This window comes from Leishmania panamensis (genome assembly GCF_000755165.1).
Source record: "Leishmania panamensis strain MHOM/PA/94/PSC-1 chromosome 24 sequence".
Lineage (NCBI taxonomy): Eukaryota > Euglenozoa > Kinetoplastea > Trypanosomatida > Trypanosomatidae > Leishmania > Leishmania panamensis.
This window is the reverse complement of record NC_025870.1, coordinates 45161-67046: the sequence shown is the minus strand read 5'-3', so window position 1 is coordinate 67046 and position 21886 is coordinate 45161. Positions and strand designations below refer to the sequence as shown.

Here is a 21886-nt window from a genome sequence, read left to right as displayed (position 1 = left end):
CTACATCATAAATTGCGAAACACACGGCAAAATACTAAACCACACGGCGCTGTTCACCAGTCGCACAAATTGCTCCACCAGCGTCTGCTCCGCTTCGCTGAGGAATGTCATGATGCGATGCTGATGAGGGGCGCGAGACGGCTTGCAGTACAGGCTCAGCTCCTCCACCACGACACTTGCACCAAAGGGCCGGTGCGGATCGGAAAAGCACTCCATGGCGAGAAAACAACCGCCCTCCTCCGCCGTACTCGACGCAAACGTTACCACAAACCACCCGGTTAGACACGGCGACATGAACAGCCGCGTGATATCGTAGCCGCCGATCGGACCGACTGCCGGGGAGGCGGCGGCGGCGTGCTTTGGCAGTACTGCCCCCGCCAATGAGCCCGTGTTGAGGTCGTAGTACCGTGCATGTGGCGTCGGTGTGGGTGTCTTCTGGGCCTCGCAGGAGCTGCGCTGGAGTCCAATCACGCGCAGGACATGTCCGGGATACAACTGCGTGCACAGGGCCTGCAGGCGCCACCCGTCGCCATTCCACTCCATCGGCCTCAAAATCATCTGCAACATTGGCACGTACGAGTGAAGAACAATTTTGTGCGAGTGGCCGCGCAGCAGCTCAAATTCGTCATAGCTCGGCATGTCCCGCTCCAGATTGCCACGCCCGGCCGTCGCCGCCGTCGCGAGGTGCTCGTCCGTCAGGAACTTCCGCCACGCCGCATCTAGGCGCTCTTGCTGGGTACTGTCTAGCAGCTGATTCAGCAGAAGATGCTTGGCACCCAGAGCGAGTCGTGAGAGGTCGTGGTTCGACTCGCGCCACGCCTTACTCACGTTCTGGGCGCTGGTGAGCAGCACGAAGAGCTGGGCCCACTCCCAGGTGATGAGGCCACTGTAGGTGTACATCTCGCTTGGCTGCTCGGGCTGGAGGAAGTTGTTTTTGTGGGGCGAGAGGTAAAGGACGCCCTCCGCGTCGACGTGCAGCTCGCAGTTGTTCGCTGCACCACTCGGGGTCAGGTTCTTCAGCCGCATTACCCGCGCGTCCGTAATGGTGTAGGCCTCTACAATGTTTCTGCAGTGCATTGGGGGGAAGGGGTAGTATTTGACAAGATTCCTCACCGCCATGTGCAACTTTTGCTGCCCCGCGAGCAGGACCGAGTGAGTGCGCAAGCAGTAAGCCAGGCGGCGCACCGCAGCGTCATACAGGACGCTCTCGAAGAGAAGCGTCTGCTTGAATTCTGCCGCGATCTTCGCCGTAATCCCCGGCGGCACGGCGTCACCGTTGATGACAAAGAAGTCAAGGGCGTAGTGCACCACCTGGAAGCCCACCTCGATTATGAAGAGCCCGCTGGTGGTGATGGGGGAGATGACGGCTTCCTCGCCGAGCGCGTCTGCGAGTGAGCTGTAGCGTTCGTAGAAGTTGCCGCAGCGCAGGAGATCCACGAACGGAATGACTGCGTAGTAGAGGTGCGGGCTGAAGAGCACCACGCCGCCATCCTCACTTGTGACCTTGCCGTACCGGCATCGCAGGCGGTTGAGCAGCACCTCGTCGGAGGTGGTGAGCGAATCGTTGGGGTCGAGATCGATGATGCACATCGAGGGGTACAGTCGGCGCAGGTGCTCCACGTAGAGCTGCAGCGACGCGTCGACAGGGCGGGCGTAGCTCACGTTTTGCTGGGTCGGAGTAGGGAGGGCAGGGTCTAGGACATCGTCCTCGTGTTGCCATCGCTCACGGCGAAGGGAGAAGTCGGGCACACGCGCTCCGAACACCTCTTTGCTCTTCAGCTGCAGCGTCACGACTGCCTTCGCCAGCTCGATGACATTGTTCTGCGGCCCTGCTCGCCACAGCACATCGCACTTCGCCAGCACCTCGGCCACACCAGAGCGAGCGTTCTGTGCCTCCACAATAATGTGTGAAGCCAGGATGTGGCGATGATAGCCGCACGCAACAAGCGCATCTGCTGGCACGCCGCTCACCTCGCTCAGACGGCAGTTGCGCACGTCTGATCTGAGATGCTCGGCTTGAAGCAGGGATGCGAAGATGGGCACCTGCGGCTCCAATGCGCTTTTCGGGGAGTCGCACAGCACGTGTGCCTCAAGCAGCGCATCGACAATGCGCACACACTCCTGCAACGAGTGCTGCGGGCACTCGTCGAACAACACCTTGATGGCGTCCTCGACAGAAAACACGTAGTTTACAATAAGGCCCCGATTGTACAGTCCTTCCAGTATCACCACGAGCGGCTCATCCCACTCCGCGTCGGGTCTCGAACGGAAGCGGACGTTGTTGACGCGGCGCCGGTATGTATCGCAGCTGATCGACAATGCCTTGGTGCGGATGACGTTTGTGTCGTCGCCGCAGCAGTTGCACGCCAAATCCGCCTCCTTGAAGAATGACGGAATGGTGTAGCCCATGCGCTGGAGCAGCACATCCTTTAACAGCGCCGACTTCTCTTCCATCGCCAGCACCACGTAGCCTAGCAGGCGCACAACGTACTCTGTGTCACGCAGGTTGAAGAGCGCAAGCGAGAGGCCCTCCATCAATGAAACGGAGAGCACAATGCGGTACTCCAGCAGCGGGCAGCCGCGCTCGCACAGTTGGTACTCGCCCAAAATCGACATCTGCGATTCCCCAGTCGTCACGGAGGTGATGGGGACGCCTGGCACGACGTACGGTACGACACGGGTCGGCGCCAATGGCGCTGTCTCCGCGAGCGAGTCCATAACGTCGTAGCCGCAGGTCACATACATCTGCATCGAGTCCGCCATCGCGTCGTTCTGGATGCCCTCCATCCACTTCCACGAGAAGCTCGGCACATGCACGACGCCCTTCGTGGAGCGCTCGGCGGTGTACGTGAAACACGTCGGACCGTAGCGCGAGAGGGACCCGCATATGCGCTCCATCAGCATTGGCAGCAATGCTGGGCTCACGTTTTCCAGCGAGAAATGGCGATGGCGCAGGAGCGACGAGTCATTTGAGGGCGTTTCCTGGCTAATATGCAGTAGTTCACCCACCGTCGTGGGGATTGAGGAGCGCAAGAGCGGAAAGGATGACTGATCTGGCGAGGTCAATCCGAGAAACCGCAGCTGCGCCATGGTTCTCTCGACGCTGTGGCCCAGGTGGGCCAGAACAGTGTTCTCCGAGTCACCGTTGATGTAGCGTTCCACTGGGATGCGAGTCAGATAGCGGTCGAGCACAATTATGTGCGGGTTGTCGGGATGCACGTGGAGACAGCACGAGACAAGCACGTCTGTCACACCGTCCACAATCTTCACAAAGCGCCACGCCCGAAGTGCTCGGTTGCAGCCGCCTTGGCTTGGTGTCGAATCCTCTGCTGGATCGAGGGTGAGGCTCTTTTCGAGATTGTAGTGCTCCACAAAGTTGCTCGTGGCATGCATGGGTTCGTCTTGAATGCCGAAAGGCTTAAACTTGTACTCGCGAAGGTTCAGAAACAGCAGTGTCACTGCCACCTCTCGTTGTCTCTCCTGGAATGCAGTGACGTCGTGCGACGACTCGTGGGGAGCGTCGTTGCCAGAGTCAGAGAGGGCGCTATCGAAGATGGTGTGCAGGTTTACCACAATTGGCTCCAGTCGCTGGTTTTGTAAGAAAACAAGATCGTTGAAGGATATCACCTTGTGCTGCACGTAGTTGAGGTGGCCCTGGAGCTCCTGCACCGCCAGAAGGTAGCAGAAGTCTTGTAGCCGCTGCAGCGGTCGCTGCACACTCGCGTTTGGTGTGGCGCTGAAGAGCTGCACTACGAGCTGCGGGCAGCGATCCGAGGACGTCAGCGGTGGCGGGCGGGAGGTCACCGGCACAGTGTGCGCTGTGTCCTTGACAAACACTAAGCGAAGGTAGTGGAACGTGTCCCCCTCGACATCGTCAGCAACGAGGAAGCACTGGTCTCTGTTGAAGATGGCGACGAGCTCCAGTCGCGAGCAGTGGCACTGGATGCGGTGCAGGATCTTCTTGCATTGATGCTGCAGCTTGTAGTATATTGGGATTTCCAGCACATTGCGACCGCGCAAGTAGAAGGGAGACCCGGTCGCATACGCATCTTGCGAGCAGGTTAGTGGGCTTCCATGGAGCGCGGAGTCGCTGCAGTCTGACGCGCCGCTGTTCTTGCTGAACTGGTCTCCCCACCCTGGGGGAATGAGCTGAGCGCTGGCGTTGAAGGACTCGCGCAGCTGCTTCAGGAGATGCAGCTGGCTCACCTGCTTGATCTTACCGCACACGTGAGTACGGAGGTGACTGCTGTAGTTGCGCATTGTCTCCAGCGCAGCGGCCGTTCTTTGAGCGTCGTATATAAGGATGCGAGCGTCACCGATGGGATGGGGCGGCTTTGTCGTGACGCACACGACCACCCACCGCTCGCCAAAGTGTTCACGGTTAGGCACTACCACATAGGAGAGGGGGAGCGTGGGTAGGACCCACATCCAGTCCTCCTCCACACAGTGGCGGAACACATCCTTGATAGCCTCCTCGGGAACTACGCGACTGACATTCGTCTCCTGCTCGGTGAACTCGACTGAGAACGTGTCACGGACGAAACACTGGGAGCTCAGAAGGGCTGGGGTAACAACATCGCAGAGAAGTGCCTGCAACTCTGCGTTCCTCATCAGCTCGGTCGCTCTCATCCTTTCGCTGTGGGACAGCACGGCGTCGCGCGACCGCGTCTCTAGCGCTCTGTCATCACGTCGCTCCGCTGTGGCGACTGCGGCAGCGCCGTCTATGGTGGTGCCTGCAACAGCCGTTAAGGCCGCCGGTTCCGCTTCGACGCGTGCTCTGAGCTGCCGAAAGGGGGCAAGGTAGCACGCGTTCTGCAGGCAGTACACGGCGATACGCCACTTGAGTCTCTCTGTTATTCGCTGGATCGCCTGCTTCACTCGAGCCGGCGGCGAGCTGCGGCCAGTGCAGCTGTAGAATGCATCATGGCAGCGCTGCCGATTCCACACAACGGCCATCGGCTCAGCGAAAAGCTCATCCACGGCCGCCAACGCCGCCTCGTCCGCCGTAGCTTGGTAACTCGGCGCGGCTGCGAAGGTCAAAGCAAGCAATGCGGAGGATCTGCCCACCGCAACAGGGGCCTCCTCTGATGCGAAGTGGTAATAGAGAAGACCCAGCGTGCGCCGCACGACCTTCGGTGGCGGGCAGAAGGACTCCTCCTCGCACAGGAGCAGTACGTCTGCCGGAGCCGTTTTCACAAACAGGCGAAGCGCCAGGCGTCCGGTTGTCACGTCAACGGCCTCCAACGGCGAGGCGGAAGCCGGCACAGGAGGGTCCTTTAACGATACCGACGAGATTGTCGACTTAGGCCGGTCACGTAATGTGTTTTGCCACCGCTCGTCGCACTTGTCGACGGCCAAAGAGAGCCACCGGCATTCCGTGTTTTCTTCGGCGCAGACGCCGCTGGCCGAGGGCAGAAGAAGCATGCACGCCTTCACCGCAATCGGGAGTAGATCCAGATGCGCACTCTTCTCCTCTGCGTCGTCCTCACTTGTCGCGTTCCCCCGCATGCCGCTCACGCTCTCGCCTTCGTCATCGTAGACACGACCCTCCTCGCCATCTGCCTCTTCATCCGGGGATGAACAGCCGATGCAGGATGTCTCGTTGGGCTGCAGCGCCTGATCAGACCCCAACTTTGGTAGCCACAGAGTGGGGTGCACCGAGAAACTGTGCTGCTGCGCTGCCAGGACGTCTGTTAGCACCTCCTCCACTTTTTCCCTCCACGGCACCCCACCGGGCGCCTCGCAGCAGCGCCGCTGGACGATGTGCAACAGGGGCGTGACGTCCATTTCCACCGCGTAGTTGCCGAGGTGAGCGTAGGTGTTCGTCAGTTCCGCGATGGCAGATGCCGCCGTCTCCGGTGACGCGCGCTGAATGAATGAGATGAGTTCGCGGGCGCAGTACACAGACGTAAATGCCACGAGCAGGTGGCGCAGCGATAGAACAACGGCGCGGTCGGCAATGCACTCAGGCATTGCCACGTGAGACGGCGATGTTTCTGCAGGCTCCTCGTTGCCCACCGCAGTTGCTGTGTCTCGGGCCGGCTGGCTTGGACGACAGTGATGATATTTCTGCGCGATAGCGTACTCGAGCAGTTGACCATCGAGGGCAGCCAACGCCACCTTGACGACGTGCCGCCCCGTCCCGGCCTCCGTATCTCTTTCCAGCACCAAGACACAAAGTATCGTCTCGTAGCGCATGGGGCTCAAGACGGAGATATACACGTCCGTGTCAGGGTCCACAACATCGGCTCCGCTAGAGAGCCGCTGCACGTAGTCAGTCTGCAGCAGGCGGGCTTTCACGACGGTGCTGCGATCCCCGACACAGCTCACAATGTTCAGCAGCCGATCGCGGAGCTGCACACACCCCTTGACGCCGAGCGAGGGCGGCGAGCGCAACTCCACGTACTCCGTGTATCGCACCTGCAATGAGAATAAGATCGACTCGACCCGTGCCACAACAGGACTGAAGCCGAGTTCACGCATTTGCCGAGCAAGCAGGCATCGATTCCTGTGCTGCTGCGTGGCAATGACCTTGCATGTGAAGACAGCCGTTGCAATGTGGAGGTCTTCTTGAATGTCGCGCATGTACATCCACAGCGACGCCCGCGCTCGCTTGAACGGTGTGATGAGACGCTGCACGGAAATCTGCGCCGCCGGTGCCGGCGCCGACGAGGGAAGCGCCTCCAACACGTCAAACAAGCACACGTCAGAGTGTGTCTCAGGGGTGCCAACGCGCCTCGCAAGCACTGCCTTGAGCGATGACGTGTAGTAGACAATGAGCGCAAATCCGGCGTGCATGCGGCGCGCGACGATGTGGCTGAAGATCTCCTCAACCAGAAAGGGGTAAAACTCGCTGCAGCCAAGGATCCAGCGGAAGCACAGTGCATTCAGGAGTGGCCACGGGAAGGACGATAGTGGATTTCGGAAGAACTGCATCACGCCTGACGCGTGCGCTGCCTTCTCCGGTGCGACAGGAAGCCTTGAGGCTCTGACGACAGCGGAGCTAATGTCCACGCCGGGGATTAGCGTCTCTTCCGTGTAGCTCGTCGGCAGTTGCCCGCGCCGCGTGCTGAGGCTCGCTTTCACCAGCTGCAGCGCTTGCTTGTTTTCTGCTTGATTCGACACGCGCACCAGCAGATGCCAGTCTTTGCGTGTCGTTGCCCTGTTGCGTTCTCGCACCGCCTCCTCGATGTCGTTCAGCAGCGCGCAAACGAGTGCGTCCTGGGTGGCACCATCGCACAACACGCAGCTCACCCGGCACTCGAAGGCGCCGGCTAGGCCGAAGCCGCTGCTGGAGCTTGTTTCGTACTGTGGGAAAAACTGCACCACTGAAAAGACGTCTCGGGTGGCGTTCACGGCTCCAGAGAAAGACGTCGTCATTCTCTCTGTGTGCAGATAGGTGAGGTCTTCCTCGCAGCCGATAAGTCGGTGGCGCCGCTCCATCGCCGCGCGTACGCAGGCGCGCGAGGCGGCCTCTGTCTGCGCCCCATTCGTGACTTGAGCGCATGTGTATCGCATCAACACACTGGGCGGCAGCTGCGCAAACCTGAAAAAGACACCGAGAGACGACACCGTGGCAGCATTAAACCACTGCGCCAGCACACCCTCCGCAGAGGAGAGACATGCGAGATCAGGGATGGCGCTTATCGGCCTCTGGCGCGGGTCCGCGTTGACTAGCTGCAGAAGAGCCTGCTCTGCCTTCATCCACATCATCACCTGCGCCCGCAGCAGCGAGAGATACGCAAGCCAGCGGCACGTGCCCTCGCCAACGGTGTTTGTCGCCTCATCATCCCACCGAGTTTTACAGAAGTGGTCCACCAGCGCCTTTGTCCCCGACACCAGCAGACGTCGATACACCGCCGGTCGGTTGATGTTCATCTCGTAGTGCAGCGCGATGGTGCCGCGGCGGAAGTCGTGGACGTAGCGGGCTGCCATGTGCGAAGTGGCAGACGCATCCTGATAGTCGATCAGAACGCTCCACCCCTGGTTGAAACGCAGTGCCGCTGTCGCACGCAGCACCTCCTTCGTGGAGGCGCCAATGAGAAAGTCAGGCAGGCCGTGGTCGCCATCGTATAGCACCACTGGCTCACACATCGTGTCCGCAAACAAGTCGCGCTGCGTAGCGCCTGGAATGGTCACTGGAAACCCCTTGATGAGGTGTACGAAGATCTGCTGCGCCACGCACCGCGCCCCTTCAAACTTGCGGCACCACTCGTGGTTCAGCCGGTGTGCCGCCAGCGCCAACCAGTAGTCCACGTGCACGGCAAAACCTCCGACAGACGATAGGAACCGGGTCAACGGGGTGAGCTCAGGGGAGTCAAGCACGAGCATACGATTCAGCGCCACAATGGACACGATGAGGTTCTTGCGTCGCACCGTGTTCTCCAAGAAGGTGAATGTGTCAGACGAGGCCATGGCGCCGCCATCGCTGACTAAGACAAGTGTGTTGCACTCTGGCGTTTTTTCCGGCATCGCACACGCCAAGTACTCCAGTGATGCACTCAGTGAAGACTGCGGCCATTCCTGCGGCGTGCTGTGCGCCCGGTAGACGTTTTCGTAACGGCAAAGAAGGTCGCGCAGGCGGTCCATAAAACCGCTGTCGCTGAGCAGCGTCCGAGCATCGCAGTGAAAGAGCACCGGCACGGCCGAGCAGCGAGAGCGCGCGCCGCAGTCAGCCCCCAGCGCAGTGAAGCGGGGGAGCTCGGGAGGGCACATGATGATGGCCGGCTGTTGTCGCTGTCGATGGCGGTGCACGTCATCTCGGGCCACCTCCCTGTCCGACGAGGCAGGCGGGCTGAAGGGGACGGCCTTCTCCACCTCCTGCGGCACGTTCAGCAGCACGACGCTTACAAAAACTGTAGGATTCCACACCTGCTGCATCACGCGTGACCGAGTCTGCTCGTCGACGATGGCGGCTTCGACGAAGTTGCGCAGCAGCTGCTGGTCCTGCTCGCGGGCGTGCAGCGTCGTCTCAACGACCTGCAGGAGCGATGCGACGATGGTCGGCATTCGGTCAACCAGTACGACGCCGTTGCGCATGACGCTAAAGGCGCCTCGCCCGTAGTCGAGTGCGATCCAGACGTGGTAGGACTGGTACAGCACCTCTGTCTCCCAATTCCAATAGTTCGCCTGGCTGCTCGCAGCGGTGTCCCATGGCTTCGCATCGAGGTCGTCAGTGCCGTCGAATAACGCATTCGACACCTCACCGTCATTGGGGCCGTCAAATAACGGCGACCTGCCGCCCTCCAGCGACGAGAAGGCGCTCACGTTCGTGTTAGCCGTCGTGCAGGTGCTAGGAGTGACAGGAAGCAGCCGGTCACCCAAGGAAAGACCGCGCTTGAGCTCCTCCAGCGTGCGAATGAGCATACGGCGATCGAGCTCGGCGTTCAGCGATGTGAGCAAGGATGAGGTACCGTTCCCCTTTGAGTCATAGAGGTGATAGTAACGGAGTGCATAGTCAATCTTGGCATCCGTGCTGAACTCGTCCGCACGACTAAACAGCAAATAGGGGTTCACCGGTGACGCATCCGTTGTCATAGTGGCGCGAGGCAAAAGGGAAAATATTTTGAAATGAATTTGCTGCGAGTGCGAACGTGCGTACTTGTGCAAGAGAGGAGGTAAGAGAGGCGGCGGCGACCAAGACGGAGGAGGGCAGCACAGAGCAACAGAGGGGAAGGGTCAGCCTACGATGGTGTACTTCGAGTTCCAAGAAAAGAGTCCGTGACGCGTGTGAGGCGAGGGGGCTTAGTGCGCATGCCGTCACCCAGCACGAGAACAGGCCCGCGCCTCGCCAATGATGCCACGAGCGCACTCGCCTCGCGCACGTCGAGCTGTTGCGAAAGTAAAACAGATAACGGAGCTGAAGTCGATACGAAGAAGGGGACCAGAGAAGGTACACACGCACGGATCAATCAGGCGCTCCAGCGACAGAACACCGTTGCTGCCTCGTCGCTCTTCCTTGTCGAGAACGCGCACTGGTGTTTAGGGCACAAGACTTGGGCGCACGAGCACAAGCACACGGGCGGATACCACTACCCTCGTGCGCTAGGCTCGGCCTGTCTCCGAGTCTTCGTTGATTCCTGTGAGTGGGCAAATGTGTCTGTACGCGCCTGTTGCCCACGTGCGAAACGGCCTCGTTCAACCGCACTTGAACTACCCTCACCAGATGCGCGGCAGCAGTGCGACAGCGGCAGAAGAGCCGAACGAGCGGAGCGGAAGAGGTGTGCGTGGACGTGTGTTTGGGGCACGTGCGCGCGGATGTTTAGCGGCATCGTTGTTTGGCGTGCCGTGAAAATGCGAGAACAACGAAGGAGGCGGGGGGCGTGGCAAAAAGACGTGGTTGAAATGGCGCACGTGGAGAAGACGCAGAAGAGAGGCGCATGATGCGCGGGTGGTGCTTCAAGCACAGGGCAGCTCCTACCAGCATAGGCGCCCGCATTACGCACCCGGGAAGCCTCGACTTCAGAGCGCCCGTTACGGTGCCTGTGACCCACAGAGACCCATGAAGTTGGCGAGGGGGAGGGAGAAGGAATGCGCTCGTCTCGGCCTCCTTCATTGGTTGAGGAGCATCGAGAACGCCGAAACACACACCACTAGCAGAAAGTGGAGACGAGGAGGTTGCAGGTGTTGAGATGATGAAGTTAAATCACGTAATGTGCCAGTTAATCGAACAACAAGGACAGTAGCCTCCACCCCCCCACACACACACACACACGTGCTGATGGGAAGGGGGGGTTAGCAGGCTCGAAGAGACGCTGTCACGGTGCACAAGTGAAGAGAGGTGACAAGAGGAAAGAAAGGCACTTCCCCGTACAGAGTGAGCAGATTGCTCGGCCCACCTCCGCAACTCTCTTGAAAAGATGTACGAAAAGAGCGGTAGACCCCTTTGCCATACAACCAGCCACTGGCAGCCGTGCTGTCGAGTCATACATGCAGAGATACAAGCACACAGGGCACCACGTCTTACCAGCTCCCTCTCTCTTCCTCCCACATACAGTGCGGTGTGCGTACTCTCTACCTTCGGTTTTTCGTGGTTATCGCTTTATGTCTTGCGCTTGGAGGAGCGCAGCTTAGACACCACTGCCTTCAGCGGGTCCGCAGTGGCCTTGTGAGTCGCGTTGCGCAGACGGTTTGACTGCGTCTGACTGGCTCGCACACGCTTCCGGTAGGTGGCTACGTCGTCCGCGGTCGGCAAATGCATGTACTCGGGCACCTCGAGGATGTTGCGCTCCACCCTAACCCTCTTTGAGGACCGCTGCATGACTCGCTGCAGGGCATCCGTATCCTTCTGCGACAGATAGTTTGACAGGTACGAGCTACGACTCAGCTCCGCGGCGACGGAGGCAACGCGCATCTTGCGCGTCGAGGTGCGCGTGATGTTGCCCAGCACGCTGTCCACGCGGTACTGCAGTTTAGCCACCTCAGCTCGCTGCATCTGCCGAAACGGCTGAATGGCATCGCCGCGCCCTCTGCAGTACTCCTGGAGTGGGCGGAGGTACTTGCGGGCCTTCGGCACGGTGAAGATCGCAATGGACACTCCCTCCTCGCCGGCGCGGCCAGCACGGCCGATGCGGTGGGTGTAACGAGACAAGGCAATCGGGTCAGTCGCCTCCACACCGTCAAACAGAATTACGTTGCGTACGTGTGTAAAGTCAATGCCGCGGTGTAACGCCGAGGGAGCCTCGTCGTTCGCAAGGCCGCCGCCGCAGGCAGGAGTTGGTCGCGACCGACGCCGCGATGACGCCGCCAACTTGCCGGTTGAGGCCCTCCCACCTGGCCGCGGCTCCTCCAACGACATCTGCAGCTGCATTGCTTTCTCCAATGTGCCATCGGTGCACACGAGCGTGGACACCGCGCCACTTTGGAAGCGACGTAGAGTGTCAAAGCGCACGTTGACGGGGAGGTTTGCGTCGTAGGCAAGCGTTGCCACGCCTAGCTGCTCCAGGAAATTCTGAAGGCGATACGTTTGCTCATCATCGTTCACAAAGATAAGTGTCTTGCCGGTGATGAGGGCCATGCGATAGAGACCAAAGAGAAGCGTGTGACTGTGGCATTCGTCCGTGGCCACCAGGTAGTATTGGTGCAGCGTCTTCTTCAGTGGATCTCTCACTGTAACACGGGACTCGACAACCGGGCCCTGCTGCGAGGCCGTGCTGTCCTTAATATCGCCAGGCACCAACTCCTCCACGTCCTCCGATGTCAGCACCACGTTGACCGGATGCCGCAGCAGTTGGCCCTTAACGGCAGCAACACCTTTGGTTAGGGTGGCGGAGGCTAGAATAACCTGCATGTTCGGTGGCAGCAGGGACTGCACCGTGCGCAGAGATCGCTCCGCCATCGAGGCCACCACGTCGGCCTCGTCGAGGACGAAAAAGCGCACGTGCTTAAGGGTGTCAGCCGTCACAGTGCCCTGGTTGCACCCCTTTCCCAGAAGGGCCGCTGTTGAAATAACTATGTGGGCAGACTGAATGCGTCTTGCCGTCACGTCACCGCCAGACGTCAGGTTGTCGATGACCAGCCGGGGATGTACATACTTGGCTATCACCTCCGTTGCCTCAGCCGTCTGTTCGCACAGCTCGACCGACGGAACGAGAATGAGGACGCGTGGGCTGGGGAGCACCCGGCCACTGCCGCACTGCTCCCGCTCCGTGATGATGCGCTGCACAGCTGGAATGACGAAGGCGCCGGTCTTACCAGAGCCAGTGTGGGACTGGATGGAGATGTCTTTGCCTTTGAGGGCCAGTGGCACACACGCGCTTTGGACGGCAGTCGGCTTCCTCCACGCGAGGTCTTTCAAGGCCTCGAGCACCCGTGTGTCAAGCGGCAGCTCTGACCACTCCGCCTGGACTTCCCCTGCAGACATGAGCGCTGCTTCGCGAAAAATGCGGTGAGAAGAAGGACACAGCTGCCACGGGAGAGGTGTCCCGGTACGAGGCGCGCATACGGAGTGGATGACAGAGAGAGCGGTGCCAGAGTGGCAAGAAGAGATAAGCAAAGATGAAAGAGGCGAGTGGAGGATGGAAAGACCGACTAAAGATACAACAGCAAAGTGGCCGACAATAATGATACAGTGTACCCCCCAACGTCGCGCTCTGGCAGGCGCGCGTGCTGTGGAAGAGAAGGAGAACGTTCGATAGAGGCTGTCGAATTCAAAACCAAAACGCCTCGAAAAGCGCAACACGGTCACGCCCACCAGAGAGTGGCCTGACAGCGAGAGTGGGAGCTCGCAGTGGTCTCTCTCGCGCACGCCTCTCGTGCCCCTTTCCTTTCTTAACCCATTTAAGCGTCTCTATGCATCCACCAAACGGCACCTACACTCACCAACGTACGCCTCTCGTCGAGCTCGCACGCGGTGTGCGCCACTGCCCCTCTATCCAATGACATTGTATCCGTTCTACGGCACTCTACAGCACCCACCTTTCTCTCTCGGTTCCTTCTTCAGACAGCGCGGTTTTCAGAGAGCAGATGGGGGGGGGGGGAGACTGGTGCCAGAGAGGCACTGACGGTGCCTGGCCACCCCCAGGAGGAAGGAAGGAGCAGGCTGGGAAGCAGGAAAATAACGCAATGCAGTTCGTATGACGTATTGCTCCGAAACGCATCCAACCCCAAAGCTGGCACGAAAGGTGCGAGCCGCCGGTTCACTTGAGAGAGAGAAGCGCAAAGTTGCACCTTCGCGGCAGGGACTTCACATGTGACGACACACACATACACACGCGAAAAAACAACAGCAAACCCTCGCCTCTCAGCCTTCTCAGCGAACGGTGAGCCTCCCCCCTCGGAAGACGGCCGCAGCAGTGCATGGCAGCATGTAATCTTGCTCACCTACGGTACCTCCTTTGCTCGGCGCACATCAAGCACAGTAGAAGAAGTCGCGCGGTCTCCAGAGCATGATAGCGTTGCTGTCGGTAGACACGAGTTGACCAGCACCATCCTCCTGCCAGTTCCAGCCCAGGTCCATGATCACATCGGTGTGGCCCCAGTGTTTGAAAAGCGTCTTGTGTCGGGTCTGATTGTAAATACAGACAACACCGTCATGGCCACCGGAGGAGAAAAGGTGGCGTGAGTGTGGGCACCACTCAATGGCAGTCACCTCTCCGCTATGCAGGCGGTCTACCTGCACTGCTTTGCTGCTTTGGCGCAGGTCAAAGAAGAGGACGTTGCCCAGCGCGTCGCCAACAAGCAGCGCGCTCCCGTCGAGTGGGGAGAGGGCGAGGGAGGTAGCGGCGTTTTCAATGAAGAAGACCTCCGTGGTATGCTGCATCCGCACGTCGTTAAAATACACGGCGCCAGTGGAGGACGCCGCCACAAAGGCGTCCGGCGATGTCCAGGAGAAGTTGACGTGCGTGACGCTTGCCTCCTCGTCCTCCAGCAAGAAGACTTTGGACGGATCCACCTGGCGGCTATCGTCCTTTGACAAGTTCGCGACATGCCACACACAGACGCGCCCTGTGGAACCAGACACCACCTGACCCTCCGCATTCGTGCTCCAGTCCAAGTTCTCCGAGGCGCCGTTGCCGCCCTTCAGCGTCAGCACGTGCTGGCCCTCACCGGTGCGACGGTCCCATCGGTCCTGCTCAGTCGCCACAACGTTGAGGGCACGCATCCTCTTTTGGTACTGAATCCGCTCCTCCTCCGTAGCGCCACTGCTGAGTTCGTTTGGCGGCAGCGGCGCGCGGGGCCGCGAGGGCTCATTCGGGAAGCGGCCCAGCGAGACTCGTGACCAGTCAAACACATAGAGGCTTCCGTTGCTGGAGGACGAGGCGATGAGCAGCGGGTTTGCTGGCATGTAGCGCGCTGTCAGCACGTCCCCATCGTGAAGAATGCGTCTCTCAATACTGAGGCCGCAGGCGTGAGGCGCCATACCGTACCCGCCAACCTCACCAGTAGCTTCACTGTAGGCTGCACCGGAGCCGTCCAGGACTTGCGTGTCTTGCGGGACTGTTGCAGACAGGAGCTGGATGTAACTCTGCTCCTGGCCTCCTGTGCGTGTACCGCTCAATATCGTGTGCGTAGTGAGGCCACTCTTTGTCGTCACGTACGGCATTAACTGCGCCACAGGACTCTCCCAGACGAGGTCGATGTGGAACAGATGCTGATACAAGTCCCGCACGTGCTTGCGCCACGTGCAGAAGCGCTCCGTCTCTTGATAGGACGCCGGTTCCTCTGCCGCTGCAGTTGAGGACGGCCTTGAGACCGCAGTGACCGGCGGCGGCACTTCGACGGTGCATACGACATCGGTGCTGGACTCCATCGTGGATGACAACAGTGATCTCCGTCACCCCGTAGCTTTGCGTGGGTGAGCGTTTGTGTCGCGGAAAGGAAAAGAGAAGGGATTAAAATGATGTGTGATTTAATGGCGCGGAGAGGGTCATGAGGGGGGGGGGGGCGGAGATGTCAACGGTACGTCTCTGTGCTGCAGCTGGGCAGTGAAGCGCGCCCATGAAAGAGTTGAGCGCACAGCAGGAGAAGTCGAAAGGGGGAAAGTAGAGAGAAAGTAAAAGGGGACGCATCGGCAGATAGGCACGCGGGGCGGCTTGGCCAAACGCCTCGGTATCGTGCAGAGAGACAGCATACCTTCTTATGAGGCCGCGGGAACTATGGGTCGATAGGAAAACACACCACTCGGAACTTGCGGGCAGGCAGCCGTATCGATGGGCACACAACACCCTCGATGCGTCGAACCGTCGATTGGGGTGGCCGCGGTAATGAAGACTGCGCAGCCTCGTCACAACACCGTTGGATACACCTCGGCTACGCCTGTGGTCGACTCTCTTTGAGGAGAGCACAATTTCCCCTCCCTCGTGCGTTTTATCGCTAAAATGCACGCAAGGATGCAGGGACGCCGGCACAAGCGGATGGGAGCTCTCCACGGCAGCGCGTGCGCACTATCACCCTACCCTCTCGCCCAGTCGAACATTTGGCATTTTGACACACCGGCGTGTTTTAAGCAATCACACTGAGGGGCTATCGACTCTTGCCTCTCACAGACCGACCCTCGATCGGACGGCAATGGGCAACCACCTCCGATGTCCATACGCGGCCACGCACTGCATGCCGTGGCATACGGACAGTCCTCGGAAGACGGGCATTTTCCACACTCGTTCACGCGCGCATGCGCAGGCAGAAAAAGCGACAACGGCACCCCTAAAACGGTTTCGAAGTCTGCGGAAAGCACGGCGAAGATGCCGCTGTCGCCAACAAGGGGTCTTTGTTGTCTAGCGCACTTCTGTCCGGTGCGCCGCCGATCGTGACGCCGTCGAGCCAAGGGTGATGGCACACCTCGGCGAGAGAGGGGCGCAGCGATGCGTCAGTTGTCATCATGCGCGCAATGAGATCCTTGCAAAGCGCCGAGAGATGCGCCATGGACCGGTTGAAAGCGACGGCGGCCTCGCACTGGGGGTGCTTGGGTACCGTGCCAGAACAGAGAATGTATAGCAGCACACCCAGAGACCACACATCCACTGCCGCAGTGATCCCTTGCAACGGTGTCCCGTCTACACGAGAGCGCGCCAGCTCTGGCGCAGCGTAGACTAGCGTGCCGGCGCTGGTGGTCTCTGGCTTTCCGCCCGCTGCGCCGCCGCCTTCGTACCTCGCACTGCCAAAGTCGGCCAGCTTGAGCCTCACGTCGTATGGTGAAAGAGCCTTCGCCTCTGCCTGGTGATCGTCTACGACGGAGAGTGCAGCGTCGCCATCGGTCTGCAGTACCGACGGCGCTAGATCACTTGCAGTCGCCGATGCCGAGGCGAAGGTTGTGACAACGTCATCCTCGGCTCCTCGCCTGACGACTTCTACGAGCACGTTCTCCGGCTTGAGGTCGCAATGGATTATGCTGCGGCTTCGAATGTACAAAACGGCCTCGAGTAGCTGCCCGAAGAGGTGACGTGCCTCAGCCTCGGTGAAGGGGTTGCGTCCGCGCCCGACAACGTAGTCAAATAGGTCGCCGCCGCGCACGTACTCCATGACCAAGGCGACACAACCACCTCCCTCAAACGCATCAACAACCCGCACAACATGGGGGTGATCCATGCTGCGCATTATTTTAATCTCCGTGTGGAGTGAGGCCGCGGCCTCCTCAGAGCCGAAGTGCTTACGCTCGATCAGCTTGATAGCGACTGGTGCCCCCGTCTCCCGGTCTATACCAAGCCGCACTGCCGCCGAGCTCCCCTGACCCAGCACTGGCCCCAGTTCGTACCGCTGCAGCCCCTCCACTGCTGTAAAGCCTGATGAGGAGAGCTCTGATAGCGGCGCAAACTCGAACGCGCAGCGGCTTGCCTCCTCCAGTGTGGGGTTCAGGAACGAAAGCTTGTCTCGTGGATGCAACACCGAGCATCGTCCGCGCCCCACTCGGCGGCCATTGATGAAAGTCCCGTTGAAGCTGTTGTCGTGCACGAACACATCATTGCCAAGGACAGAGAGCACACAATGAAGCCGCGAGACTGCGTTTAAGGGGAGCACCAGGTCACAACAGTCGGGGTCGCGCCCAATACGAAGGCCCTCTACACCAAAGCGCGTTGCACACACGCTTGTGTTGGCAGATCCACCAAGGGGAGTGAGCTCGAAGAGTTCTGGCTCGGCATGCTGCCGACCATGCTGAACTTCTTCGCCGTCGCCGTCCGCAGCGGCACTGACTTTAGAAGACGTTGGCCGAAGCCGAAGTCGCTGCAGATGCGGTGAAATCGGGCTACCTCCCTCAGTGGCGTAGGAGCCAGAGCGCTCTCGCTTGAGTTGAGCAGGGAAGGGCTCCTGAAAAAGTTTCTCAGAGATGCCCTCCATGTGACCGTCTGGGTTGATGTGCGTGTGTGTGTGACCGCAGCCAAGGGAGAGTGACGTAGCAGGCAAAGTAACGGACTAGAGGCTGCGGCACACAGGGGGAGGGAAGGGGGGCCTCTCCCACCTGAATACCACACATAGAGGAGAGGCAGCAGGAGGGAATGTGGCGAAGCGGACAACAAAACTCGATGAGCAACAACAGAGGTACATGAAGTGGGCAAACCGAGACAACGCCGCCGCGCTATGAGAGGCTGAGAGACCGCAATGGGAGGGAGGGGAGGGGGGAGGTCAGAAGTGAACGACAAAACAACAACGAAATAGACGCGCCATCGCTGTCGCAACCAACGGCAGCTGGCCGCCAGCGGACAGCATCAGGTCTATGTGCACATCGACCAGCCGTTGGGAGTGGGGGAAGAGCTGCAGCCCCCGCTGCTGCGACACGTGTGCGCCGAGGAAGAACGTCATGCGGAGAAGAAAGAACACGAGCGAAAAGGAGTTCTCGATTGATGTGCTCGGGTCAGCTCACGTACCGACGCTGAGTTGCGCCACCGCACGCGCGGCCTTCTCTGCTGTACCTTTTCTGTCTCGCCTGCACGGTTAAATGTGTGTCACCTCGGAAGGCCCCGCAACGCGAGTGCCACAGCCAAGAAGAAAGCTGAAAAGCAAAGAGGGGTTGGGTGCAGCGCCACCCACTCAACGTCAAACCCACGATGATGGCGTCTTTGTTACTGAAGTGAGCCCAGAGAGACCACGACGTGCATTGATGTACACCCAGTGAAGGGAGGCTCACGGCCTCGCCACGCACTCTTCCCTCTCGTTGCTTCTCTCTCCTCGAACTCTGTAAGTCACGAGGCGGACCCCTACGGGTAGTAAAGTAAGAAAGCGTCGCTGCGGGGGCCGTGTGCATCTGTACGTCTGCGAGCAGAGGGGGGAGCACCAAAGAAAGCACACACATAACAGAGGGCGGGGGAGGGAAGGGGAATCAATGACTGGTGGGAAAAACATCGTCAAGATGTCGTTCCAAAAAGCCCATCACAGCCCCAGATCCCCCAACACGAGAGAGAGAAGGGCGAAGGCGTCTCTGCGAGACGGTGGGCGACGAATGAGTTGAGCACAACGCCGTGCGGCCAAACAAGCAGCCCAAATGCAACTGCTCGAGAGAGGCGGGAACAAGAGGGAGAGAGCGAAGAAAACGAACATGATCGCGGCGTAGAACGGGTGGCTTGGCCGAAAGGAAGAACTCACACGGGACGCGGAGGTGCTCAACCAAATCGCTTCTCGGGCCGTGCACGGGTGAGTATGGGTGCAGGCTCACCGCGGCCTCTACACATTGCCTCCCCTACTCATCCTCCTCCCCTATTAAACCACCCCCGCCCTCGCTTGATGGTGCCTCGGATGTTAAAGTAAAGGCGGACGGCGTTGCACAGCGCACCAACATGTGCTGTAAAATCACTGGCACGAAACGTGAAGCAGAAAGCGAACTGGCAAGCGAATGAGGACGACGAAGTCCACGGAGAGCTGGCAGAAGGGACAAGGTGCCAGCGAAGAGCGGCGCCCTTCCAGACGGAGCGCAGACACACGCACACTGAGGCGAGGAAGCGAAAGAGGCGAGTAGAAAATGTTGCGCAGGCACACGCCTTCGCGCGGACTCGACACGTAGGTGCATGCACGAGTACCTTGGTGTGCTGCGTCAGTTCCACTAGTGGCGCCGGTTGAGCTCTGCACGCATGGGTACTCGATGGCTTCTCTGCTAGCACCTACAGCGAGCCCCAATAGGGGGAGGGGGAACGGTAAGCGAGTGAAGACGAATAGATGCGACAGACGAACAAGTGAAGCAGCAGAGGAGGGTGGAGGCGGGTGGGGAGGAGGCGCAAGAGGGCTCATGTGAGTATGATAACAACGACAACAACAGACAGCCTGCGCTCTCGTATGGGTGGAAGCGCATCTTCTACATCTAACCCTCCCCCCTCTGGGGCTATATTCAACAACGAGCTGCAGAGCACACCCCACTCCGCCAACTATGAAGGAAGCTGTATCGCTCCACGGTTGTGTAACTCACGGGGTCCTTGCTGCGTATAGTCGCCTCCCTCCTATTCCCTAGCATCGACTACCGTAGAACACAGCAAGGGCCGCCGCTGCCAGCCACCTTTGGTCCGTTGTCGTTGCCCTTGAAGGATCGGACAGACTTGGACTTCCCAAAGTCCCCGAAGAAGATGTCGCCGAGTTCCACGAGGTTCATTTCGTGCAACACTATAGGAACCGCAATGAGTAGGGGAGCGCACCGTACCTCACACAGCGGCAGCGGGGTCCGCAAGCGGGCGCCGCCAGCCTTGGGCTGCAGACGTTGCAGCGCCACCAACAAAAACCCCCTGGCTGGTCTTCGGCAGTGTCGAGCTCGCCAATGCAGAAGAGCTCGAGGCAGGCCTCTCCAGGGGGGAACACTTTTCATTGATGCGGGTAAACGGGTGTGGCGTGCGCACGTCCCACAGGCGAAAGGGCTCATCGGCACCGGGGCACTGAATCAAAAATTCCATGCCGACGCCCTCCTTGCGCGGGTCGTACTTGACGCAAGAAGCGATCTCGTACATCGCCGTCACCCTCGCGTCGTAAATCGAAATCGCGCACCCCGCCAGGTCAGCGATGCCGGGTGAAAGCTGGAGAGCTCTTTCTGGACCAACGGCAGCGTCTTCGCCCGCCCATTAACCGTCGAGGAAGACTGGACGCTGGTGAGGGACGTTAAGACGCAAGGCTACGAGACGATCATCTGAAGCCAGCACACCCTTGCCAAACGTCTTCATGGCAGGAATAAAATCGGCGTGCGAGAAACCTTGCAGGTCGTCACCCTTAGTTGTATCCTCCTGGTCGCGACTGCTCATCTCGAGCACCGACTCTCTCGCGACAGGCGCCGTCAGGATCGGGTCAAATCACTGACCCACAAGGCCGAGGTTGCGCAGAGTGCCCGTGTGTTCTCCAGCAGGTGATCCAGCATCAACAGGGGCGCATTCGCTGAAAATCCAAAGAGAATCTGAGTAAGCCCCTTCAGCTCCGCAATGGTGGTGTTCAGCGACAACATCGCTTCATTGTCCTCAATTAGGGAGTTGCAGCCTGTCCGAAACCGTTTGGGCGTCACCTTCATGGCGACCTCAAGTGCGCGTGTCTGGAGAAGAGAAGAGCAGCAGCAGCACACGAGATATAGACGCATCTACATAGGCACACGGACACACACCCGCACCAGAGCACAACGCGGGGAATACGTGAGGAAGGGATGCCGTCTGCAGACACACAGCGTAGAAAATGGTGCCGGTATTAGTCGGTTGGAGAGCCAGCTGCTATTCCAACGTCTTCGGGGAGCGTACGCACTGTATGTGAGCCTTCGCTCTCTTTCGCTTCGTGGCAGTGCCGCTTGGGGGGTAACACCGACGCTACTGCATGCGAGTGTGTATCAAAGCGTGCGGCGAGGCACTCAGAGGCTAAAAAAGGGTAGCTGAACGTCTGACGGCGGGCGCCGGCAGACAATGGAGACGTTCCCTCGACGCCACTCCATACGCATCAATGGCCTCAAGCCAGAGACACCCGCGAAGACGAGCCTATGTACGGGGAGGAATGAGGGTAGAAAGAAGGAGTTGTGAAGCACAGGATAGGCAGTTGGCGGCGAGCAGTAGTCACGTTCGGCACACGATCTGTGCACGCACAGACCTTCTCGATCCAAAGTAGTGATATGCGCACGTCTTTCTCCGTTGTGTATTAGCGGGAGCACACGGGAGGGTATCGCAGAAAGGTCGCCTCCACATCACTGGAGAGGTCATCAAGGAGCTTGTCCATGGTGGCTGTGTTCAGCAATACCGTCAAACGACGACGACATAAGGGCAGTCACAATGCAGGTGAGAGCTACGAAAAGACGAGGAGACTGCAGACTGAGGGTCACACCTTTGGCGGGCAACAAAGTTACGTGCATACGAGGATAACGCTCAGGTGCTGCACTGAACGCTGCTCGCTTGGGGTCCGCCGGCTAGCAAGTCTCCATGCGAGAGAAGGAATAAAACTCTGAGGGAGGCAGAAAGCGAAGGTCGTCACCTCGGCGCACCTCATGTGAGCCAGCCGGATGCCCTTCTTTAGC

At 59.5% G+C, this 21886-nt stretch overlaps 4 protein-coding genes and 1 pseudogene across 4 annotated transcripts; all 5 read right to left on the bottom strand.

Moving 5' to 3' along the window:
• Positions 1–9537, bottom strand: LPMP_240250 (hypothetical protein; the record flags this gene model as incomplete). The annotated part of the gene is made up of 1 exon (XM_010701064.1): positions 1–9537. The coding sequence occupies one exon, from the start codon at positions 9535–9537 to the stop codon at positions 1–3; it is 9537 nt and encodes a 3178-aa protein (XP_010699366.1).
• A 1504-nt stretch (positions 9538–11041) lies between these two features.
• LPMP_240240 (ATP-dependent RNA helicase, putative) lies at positions 11042–12862 on the bottom strand (the record flags this gene model as incomplete). Its single annotated transcript, XM_010701063.1, has 1 exon — positions 11042–12862. The coding sequence occupies one exon, from the start codon at positions 12860–12862 to the stop codon at positions 11042–11044; it is 1821 nt and encodes a 606-aa protein (XP_010699365.1).
• A 987-nt stretch (positions 12863–13849) lies between these two features.
• On the bottom strand, positions 13850–15250 carry LPMP_240230 (WD repeat protein; the record flags this gene model as incomplete). The annotated part of the gene is made up of 1 exon (XM_010701062.1): positions 13850–15250. One exon carries the CDS (start codon positions 15248–15250, stop codon positions 13850–13852), a length of 1401 nt encoding a protein of 466 aa, XP_010699364.1.
• Positions 15251–16143: 893 nt separating this feature from the next.
• On the bottom strand, positions 16144–17772 carry LPMP_240220 (protein kinase, putative; the record flags this gene model as incomplete). The annotated part of the gene is made up of 1 exon (XM_010701061.1): positions 16144–17772. One exon carries the CDS (start codon positions 17770–17772, stop codon positions 16144–16146), a length of 1629 nt encoding a protein of 542 aa, XP_010699363.1.
• A 2087-nt stretch (positions 17773–19859) lies between these two features.
• LPMP_240210 lies at positions 19860–20905 on the bottom strand (annotated as a pseudogene).
• Between the last annotated feature and the right edge of the window lie 981 nt (positions 20906–21886).